The sequence below is a fragment of the Peromyscus maniculatus genome, chromosome X (assembly GCF_049852395.1).
Source record: "Peromyscus maniculatus bairdii isolate BWxNUB_F1_BW_parent chromosome X, HU_Pman_BW_mat_3.1, whole genome shotgun sequence".
Classification (NCBI taxonomy): Eukaryota; Metazoa; Chordata; class Mammalia; order Rodentia; family Cricetidae; genus Peromyscus; species Peromyscus maniculatus.
This window is the reverse complement of record NC_134875.1, coordinates 127341718-127351293: the sequence shown is the minus strand read 5'-3', so window position 1 is coordinate 127351293 and position 9576 is coordinate 127341718. Positions and strand designations below refer to the sequence as shown.

The window sequence follows — 9576 nt, the reverse complement described above, 5'->3', positions numbered from 1 at the left end:
TTATGGATACTGATTCTTTTATGAGAAAAATGAAGAGATTAAAAGGGATGTGTCATCTCTATTTCACACCATAGTGCCCAAGGAAGCCATAACACATCAGATTTTGCACTAAAATTTGAGGCCAACAGCCAAGTCCACCCCCACAGTCTATTGATTTTTTTTCTTAAGTTTCTATCACACATTCTGGAAATCAATTTCCTTTTGATTGCCCTTACTTCTTCATATTCTTGAAAATATTCAAACAGTAGCTACATGGATCATATATACACACTGAAGAAAGATATTAAAGAAGAGAGGAATAAGAGGAAGAGAAAGAAAAAATAACAATACTTATATAGCCAAAATTTTGGAGGTACTCTATTTTTATTTCAGATGGGGAGAATTCAAAATTTGAGCCTCAATGACCAAAAATATATTGGAACAAAATTTTCAGAGGATAAGCCGGGCCACCACTATGGCAACAAGTCTCACATAGACAGGTGGACATTAGAGAATGATGCTCGAGACGTGGCTGAAGCTATTGTGCACCCACAAATAGATTCCTACTTGCTTGACTAATTCTGTTATAAGTATGGCACAGTGTCCATGCCACTAGTAATTTATGCCTTCTCCAGAGTCAGCAGAGTATCCATCTGTGTGTGTGTGTGTGTGTGTGTGTGTGTGTGTGTGTGTGTGTCTTTGAAAGCCTACTACTTCCTCATAAAAGTTTTGCTTCATTACCTGCAAAAGCCTTCAGTTTATAAATTCCTTATGCAATATTTATAACTTCAAGGTCATTTAATGAATGACTATAGCTGTCAGGAGTTCCACAGTCACATCAAAGAACCCGTGTGTTAGTTATTTTAGTATCAGCTAGCTGTGAGTAAACCTCACTAAACATATCCATGTGTCCGGAACTTGAAACCAGTAACCAGAACTTGAAACCGGTAACCTTTCGAGGCAAATCTTAGACCAAAACAACAAGGTGAAACAACAACTGAGGATCTCCTAAGAAAAGTTGGGCAAATTTTTCCCTAATATGCACCAAATAGGGACAGCCTGACCCACTCTTGCACAGGGCCCCACATTTTCCCACTAATAAAGAGTCAGAAACCCAAACCACATTCGGAGCCAACAGGGGAAATGCCTGAATTTGAAAAGTAACCAAAAGAAATTCTTTCAGGGAAAGGAGATGGGAATGGAAAACGAGTTCCCAGAGTCACTTTCTGTTGAAAGCACTTTGAGTCTTTAGGACTAGAATATGCACAATCCTGTGGGACTCGCTCCATCTTTCTCTGCCTTAACTCTTTTCTTGCCAGTCCTTCTCTGGCTGGTTGAACTGCTCCTGTGGTTGTCCCAGCCAGAAAGCCACTCAGCAGCAAGCCTCAGGAGCTGCATTCCTCGCAGTGACAGGAGAGGATGTACCGGTAAGTGGCGGTGAGTCGCATGCCCCCTGAGCAGCGCAGACGCAAAGCCTTCAGTTTGGAGGTCTGAGGTCGACAGCAGTGACAGGACGAACGGAAAGGTTGCTTGAGGACAGTGCTGAAGGACACCAATGGCTCAGAGCGTGATGCCTGGCTGCAGTGCCCCTCACATCTGGCCAGGAGCACCATCTGGAAAAATAAGGGGAGGTGATTACTCTGTGTAGTTGTCAAAACCTCAGGTTACCACAGCATCCTTTGAAAGAACCCAACACTCCTTACCAATTCCTGCTGGGTCAGACCAGTGGCTGCAACTTTGGTTACACATCAGAATCTATTGTGTTTAAGGCATTGTGGCTCAGCCGTAGAGGACTTGTTTAGCATGGACAAGGCTCTAGGATAAATCCACAGTACCTGGAGATTGGTAGGAATCCATTCAACACTACCTCATCTGAAACTATTTTGAATCAAACTCCTTTAATAAGGCCCCCAGGCTTTCATGATGTTTAGAATTCTTTAGGTGACTATGAAGTACAGTGAGGGCTTAGAATCAGTCAACAAGATGTACCACTATGGTCTGAATAAAAAGATCCAGAAACAAACCTAGTGATAAACTTCAGGTGGTAGGGTGCTTGCCTAGTGCAACCACATGTCTGGGTCAGTCTCTAGGACCATATAAACTGTGGATGGTGACACACCCCTATAATCTCAGCACTTAATAGAGGCAGAAAGGATCCGGAGTTGAAGGTCATCCTCACTTACACAGTGTGTTCAAAACTAGCTTGGGTTACCACCTTGCCTTCAAAACCAAAACAAAATAAACATCTGAGTACAAAATGAGTTGCTCCTGATGGATGGAGGTCTACCCAAATGTATTGCAGTTCTACCAACAACAAGCAGAAAGTCACCTCAGATTGAAATCTAGGAGCAAGCAGAGATTGATGGGATGGGGGGTCCAGTGGGAAATCGCTAAACAGAAGAAATATGGTCTCTGTAGAAGAAAAGGGAATAAACTAAGTGTTGCTTTGGAAGAAATATTCTAGGTGCAACTTAGAAGAAAGGGAAGTAGAGACGGGTACATTCACGGGCCTGAGAGTATATACCTGGGCTTATACCTTAAAGAGGTACCAGTCATTTATACAATTTATGTCAGCATCTTCAGAGTTATTTAGAGCAAATTCACCCTGACTCTCTCCATTTCCAAAGGGATGGGCTGCTGTGTCAGAGCTTTCATGTTCGTTATAGTAATACTCTATTAGGCCTCTAATTAAGGGGCTGGAAAGATGATTCCGTGGTTAAGACCACTTGCTGGTCTTAAAGAGGACCTGGATTTGTTCCCAGAACCTACATCACACAGTTCCCCACAGCTTGTAACTGCAGTTCCAGGGAGGTCCAACACCTGGTCTTCTTAGACACCTGCACCTATGTGGTGCACATATAGATAAGCAGGCACACACATACACATAAAATAAAAATAAATAAATCTAAAAATGAATCTGCTAAAAAGTATTAAAATTATCCTCAGAAAAATGTACATACCAAACATTTTGCATACAGCTTAAGGAGATGGGCAAAAGGCTCCTTTGATTATTATTTTTTTAAGACTAGAGGTAAGGAACTCAGGGGGCTATTTCCAAAGTAATACCCTTCCCCTAAAAAGGAAGCCTGGTGGTTTCCTATGGGAGCCTAAATGTATTCACACTGGAAAGCACTTTAGATGTGGGTATATTCCTGAACACACTGAGCATAAGGAAGAGATTCCCAAACATGTCTGGTTTAAGGTCATAGTTCAAGAAGGAAAGATGCTGAACACATCCCTTGGCATGCCCAGGTCAAAGCCATCAATTGCATGTTCAAGGAGATAAAGTGATGAGCAAGAACTCTTCTGGCCATGGTTAGTTTGAATTATAACAGTGGGCAGGTGGACTCACTTGCTCTGTTTTCCAAAAAAGTTTGAGTTAAACCCAAAGAAAAGATATTTTGAATGTATGTTAAGACAGGAGTTAGCCCCACAAAGATAAAGGGCAGCTCACATCATTCAAAGATCCTGGAATCCTAGGGGTGGAAGGCATGAGTGAGGTGGGGCAAGGCAGCTTGATTCCTGGTGACATATAAGCTTATAATATTTTGATAATTAGCATTTAACATTAAATACTCACTAGAGATGATCTCTGACATCATCCTATGGGGCAAAATTAAACATCCACAGATAAAGGGATAATGGCTGGCACATCTTTCCAAAATTGGGCAAAGATAACTCCTGATAGTTAAAGATTACTAACATCATTATTGTAGGAAATACTGAGGGAAATTTCAACAATTAATTCACACACATGAAGGAAATGTAAAATACTAGCAGAAAAACTTAGCAGGACTGAGGGAGGAATAAGTAGAATTGGTCTAACATTACTTTCTTTGCAAGGTCACAAAGGCAGAGAGAAAATGGCTGCTGTAAGCTGTTTTGATTCTATTAAAGCATTTAATGCTATTCTGTCTGTTCTTCAAAGTGATAGGCAACATAAACATCATCCCAAACAGGTTTGAGAGGATTATGTTGTAGATAAGTACCACCTGGCCCATCTCTGGTGTCTACCCCCATTTCTCTAAGAAGAGAGTCCAAGAACATCCCCAGTTCCTTCCCTTGTGTCTGCCACTACATGGGAAAAGGTGATTCACATATTGGAACAGTGTAAAATTTGCTGCTCCCTAATCCAGGTTATCTATTGTAGATTGAAGCAATACCATTCGGCCACTTTCCAAAATGTAGTCTTTAGAGATCCACATGGACAAAACAAACCTATGCCAACAGGACCAATTAAGAAGAGTCAAGGACAGCATGGGCTATCCCAGTAAGACATACACGTGAGCCAAAAATAGCCCTAAATGATCAGGATATTAGCTGTCCATAAAATAGTCAAGTCTGCAATAGAGGGCAACTTGAAGACACGCTTACTTAATTGTGATTTTACTAAAAGTTTTCAGGATATCAAGTTCCATGTCCAGTCCACAGTGAAGGACAAGATCTCTAGGATGGAAGTACCTAAGTCCAACTCCAGTGGGCCTGGCCCCTGTTTCTCAAGTACTGTTTCTGCACAAGAAAAATGAACAGATATGTGTAGTCAGCACCTACTATGGCTGTCCCAGATGTCAAATACTTCCAGTCTTTTAAGTGTTCTCATCATCCACTCCTGCTCCCGTCAAAGTCAAGCTTAACTATTTAAGAGTCCATGGAACTGCCCTCAGTTCTCCTGCCTCCTGCCTCTGTGTATGTTTTTACTCTCCCAGTAAAGTCATTTTCACTTGGTTCTGTCTAATGAAATCCTTTCTATATCTTGTCTGTGGGCCTCCTCCTCCAAACGCTGAGTCAATTAATAGATTTTGATATTCTCAGTACACACACACCAGAGAGAGAGAGAGAGAGAGAGAGAGAGAGAGAGAGAGAGAGAGAGAGAGAGAGAGAGAGAGAGTAAATCTACCTTTATAATGAGAACTTAACAACCCCAGAAACATTCCTTTCTACTATTTTAACCTTCTAAATAATGTTTTATGACTTTGAGCTGGGTATGTCTTTCTTCCAGATGACCTTCAGCATATATACCAGGAACAAGACCCATCCACACCTTCTCTCACCAGCAAGGTCAAGATGTGACTGTTCAGCTCATTTATAGGAACCCAGGTCAATATTCAAAGGGTCTGTGCCAGGCTGAGGTCAACAACAAACTGACACCCAGGGGAACAAAGTAGCATAGGGGTGGTGAGATTTGCTGTCTGTTACTGTCACACAAGCCATAAATCAAACAGATATGAAGAGGTATTTGCATACAGACACTTCCTTTTCCTATATACTGTTAAAGCATTATGAGGTGAGGGGTAAAAATTTCTTTGTCTTCTTCCCATTTTATTTTTGTCTCTAGCAACTTTTATGATGCCTGCCCATAGTAGGCATCAATATAAATTTGTTCTTATTTTAAAAATCAAGCCACATCTCTCAAGTGATCAATTATGTTATAAACTCTATATCTTAACTCCCATATTTTTTCCTATGAGCTTCTTGGGAAGCAGCAGAAGATGACTTGGGGATTCTGACAGTTCTTTCCCAATCCAGCAGCTTGGTCCTTGACACTGGAAACCTTCTCTCTGGGAATTTTTACAGCCTTTGTCTCCTCAGCCTACCTCCTTTCCTCATAACCTGCTGTCTCATCTTTCCCATAGTAGTTGCCCTTCACCCCACCCTTAGAAGCTGGTTCTACTCCCTTACCTTGGACCACCATCTCCTACTTCTCAACAACTTGGACTTTAAACACCCATGGAGCCAGTTCATGTTGCCAAGCCAGGTTCCTGAAAATCCAAGCCTGGTCAGGAGTCAGAACTCATCCCTACACCTCCTCCACTCACCTATAGTCTGCTCCTGTTTTAGCCTCGCTCTTAGCACCCAGCACAGAGGCTTACATTTACTTTGCTCTTCCCCACCCCTCCCACGTCCAGCAGAGCCATGGGGAGGTTCACTCCCCTAATCCTTTAAGGCTGCAGGGATCCCAGCAGTTATTGAAGTCTTAGTAGTGACTGAAATAGAAAAGTGGCTTGACACACCTGCCTAGCTTACAACTTCATCACCAGGATCATAATAGCATTTATTAAATGTCTGTTATATGGCAGACAATATGTTAGCTGATTTACAAATGTGGCCATACATATCCATGCCCTTGGCCAAACAACTCCTTTTGCAGAGGAGGAAACTGAGGCACCAAACAATGATTTGGCTTTCCTGAAATCACCCATTTGGAAAGCTGTTAATAGAGAATTGGAAACCAGATCTCTGCTGCCTTGAGACCTGGGATGCTTTAGTGTCCTTCAACATTTTCCAGACATCCCATCACCCCCAGCTGCAGACCTTCAGCTTGTTTGCTTTATGGGCCTTTATGAAGAATTTTAGAAAAATGTGATTTCTTGGGAAGAGGGAAAATGAACCTGCCACTCTCAGGTCCTTTGGACCCAACCCCATGAGACACCATCACTAACAAAGTCACCAGGTATAATCTAAACAGTGACCACTCTGCCTTTCTTGGTAGGTCAGTCTTTTCTGCCTGAGTCTATCTTAGTTCTTCCCTGAATTGCTAGAAAAGTGACAGGAATCTAAAACTGGCCAAATGTAAGTTGAGGGCCATGGTGGACAAAGCTTCCCACTAAAGGTGTCCAGAAAAGAAAGCTTTATCTACTATTTCTCATTTTTCTAGAAAAAATTGCAAGATATGAATCATTACTGCAGGCAGCTAGACCTGGATTCTAGATGATAACTCTTACATTCTTCTTGCATTTCTTCAGTGAGAAGCCAGGTAGTAGAAAAATGAAATCTCCAAAGAAGATACTGCCATTCCCAGGCAATGTGACATCAAGAAGCCTAATCTTTCTTTTCTTCTGGGTTGTGAGTTTCCTTTATTGTAGCATGGGAATGATAACATCTACATGGCAGGTGTCTTGGCAATGATTAGTATATATTTATATCTATCTATATCTATATCTATCTATATTTATATCTATATCTGTCTATCTATTTGTATATATATAGAAATGCAAGAAGAAATGTGAAGAATATATATATATATATATATATATATATATATATATATATATAGAGAGAGAGAGAGAGAGAGAGAGAGAGAGAGAGAGAGAGAGGACTGACACAGGTTAGGTGTTCAAGCCAGTATCTTCCCTTCCTTGGGCCACAGGTAGATTCTGCAGGGCAGACACACTGTATTTATCTAAGTCAAGAGCATTAACTGGTAGGCAAAGAGTGGTCATGTGTCCAGAAAACAGGGCTCTTAAAAATATTTGTAGAGATATAAAATCTGCCCCAGTCCCTTCTTTCCAGACATAGGCTGAATGTTTTTTATCCCAAGTCTCTGAAGGAAAAAGCTCATCAGATGAGACCCATTAGAGGGAATATCAGCCTGAGTCTGTAAAAGTTAAGAACTATAGAATATTTTCAAATGAAAATAATTTTCTTCCTCAGTGCATAAAGAAAATTTAATCCAGAAATGGTCTGGTAGCTGAAACTCTGCCAGGCATATTTTTGTGGCCAAGGAAGGAAGGTTAATAATTACAAGCAGCATTTACATAAAACCATTGCTGTATTTGGGGTCATTTGGGATGTTTGAAAACAGATTGTTCCCATGAAATGGCAAACCTTTCTTCTATTATCACAATTTTACACTGTTGTTCACTGTGGCATTCTGGAAGAAGCAAAGGGGAACAATCAGCTAAAAGTAGCTTCTAAGAGTCCTGCTCAAATCCTGTGAGTTTGAGTTAACGGCATTTCTTCCTTGACTCTTGCCCTCTTAGGTTACCATGTTAAGACAGTCTTCCATCATTTTGTCCAATCTTTCTAGATTATCTTCAATTTTTCTTTTGGTTTTAGAGATGGAACCAAAGGCCCCACACATGCTAGGCAAGTACTCTACCGTTGAATTCCACCCCAGCCCACTTTCAATGTTTTTATAGATGCTACTATTTTCTATAATCCTTCCTTTCACCACAATGACACTTTCTTAAATTTGAATTCTTTCTCTCTCTCTCTTTTTTTTAAAGAAACATGATTATAAAGGACAGCTCAACAAAGGAAGAAATCATCCATGAACTAACAAACACGAAATATCAGTGCTGTCTATTCTGAAGCAATTTCTGAGCAATTGTGGCTATAAAAATTTTTCTCATCTCTTTTCCTCACAGTTTTTTTCAAGTTGTCGTTGCTACTTTTTGTGCCTCTGTGGTGCTGAAATGACCTCTAAGCAAGTGTGTCCCCTCAAGCCCGACCTGCTCCACCAGCTCCCACTCTCTCTCAGTTTTCAAGAAGAAATCTTAGCAAACTGTATGCTCGCCACCTAATTGTTTCTCTTCAGTTTTGTTCCTCAAGTATAAACAAGATCCAGGATATTTTCTCAAGTGGAAAAATGTCTCTATTTCTTTTGCTACAGTCCAAGGTCTTATTAATATAATGGTGAAATTGATTTAACTCAAATTTTGATCCCCTCAAACTGAAATAAGGAATCTTCCTTGGGCTACAACCACATAAGTTATGGAAAATGTAAAAGCAGACATGTTTTGAAATGGAGGGTGGAGAGCTTGATTTCTATGACCTTAATTCTAGTGGTTTATATTATTTTGAAAATTCTTAATTATACGGGTAATTTTAAAAATACTTAACATATGAGAATGTTTAAATGTGTTTTGTTGTTGTTTTAGTCTCAGGACTAAAGTGAAAATCCTTTGAGGTTGAGCTAAACAGAGTCTTGTTTACTAAGTGTGGACACATTTAGTGCATGTGACTGGAGAATGATAGTCATGAGAATTTTCATTTGGAATCCATTCCATCCTACACTGTGCCTCCCTTCTGGGTGGTCTATGTGGCAGCCACTCTTGGTGGTCTTTCAGTGTGGTATGACTTTGCACACCTCTTCTCAGCACTGAGACATAGATGACCTGTGTAAGAAGCACTCCACCCACCACAATAAGAAAAAACTGCTAAGCAAAGGAAAAATTATAAACAATCGTATTGTCGTCCTCAGTTCTGGAGTCATTTTAGCATAAATGTGGCACATGGAGGAAGGTTTAGACCACACAATTTGTTCTTGGGTAGTTCAGAAAACTGTTTGAAGAGCCTCCAAGAATGTGTTCTACTGTTAAATCATATTCAACTTCTTCCCCTTCTTTTTGTTGTTAATGCAGGTAGAAGAAATTATGGTAACTTGGAGGCTCCATTTTTCTTGCTTCTTTTTGCACATGTATGTGAGATGTGTGATGAGTGTGTGCATGTTTCTGTACATGTGTATATATGTACGAAGGTGATTGTGGTGGTCGGAGATTGATGGAGGGTTTGGTCTTCAATTGTTCCTTTACTTTTAAAGACAGAATCTCTTTCTGAACCTGAAGCTCATTTGCTGGGCTAGCCAGCCTGCCCCATTGGTTCTCTTGTCTTTGCTTCCTCAGCCTTGGGATTAGAGATGTGTACCACCATGCCAGGCTCTTCTACATGGGTGCTGGGGATCCAAACTCAGGTCCTCACTTTACCCACTGAACCCCATTCCCAGCCCCTGTTTTTCTTTATTGAAAATGAACATTTTTGCTCATAAATTTCCCACTCAGGGACACAAGACACCCCAACAATAGGATAAGCATGCAC

At 40.7% G+C, this 9576-nt stretch overlaps 1 protein-coding gene across 2 annotated transcripts in view; it reads right to left on the bottom strand.

Annotated features, from left to right (window-relative positions):
- Window positions 1–344: 344 nt before the first annotated feature.
- The window catches only part of Ndp (norrin cystine knot growth factor NDP), a 115937-nt gene continuing 106705 nt past the window's right edge, over window positions 345–9576 (bottom strand). For both annotated transcript variants that reach the window (XM_042269279.2, XM_015995774.3), the window contains exon 3: window positions 345–1592. In XM_042269279.2, the coding sequence (XP_042125213.1) occupies window positions 1365–1592 (228 nt within the window). In that variant the 3' untranslated portion in view covers window positions 345–1364. The remainder of the gene's footprint in view (window positions 1593–9576) is intronic.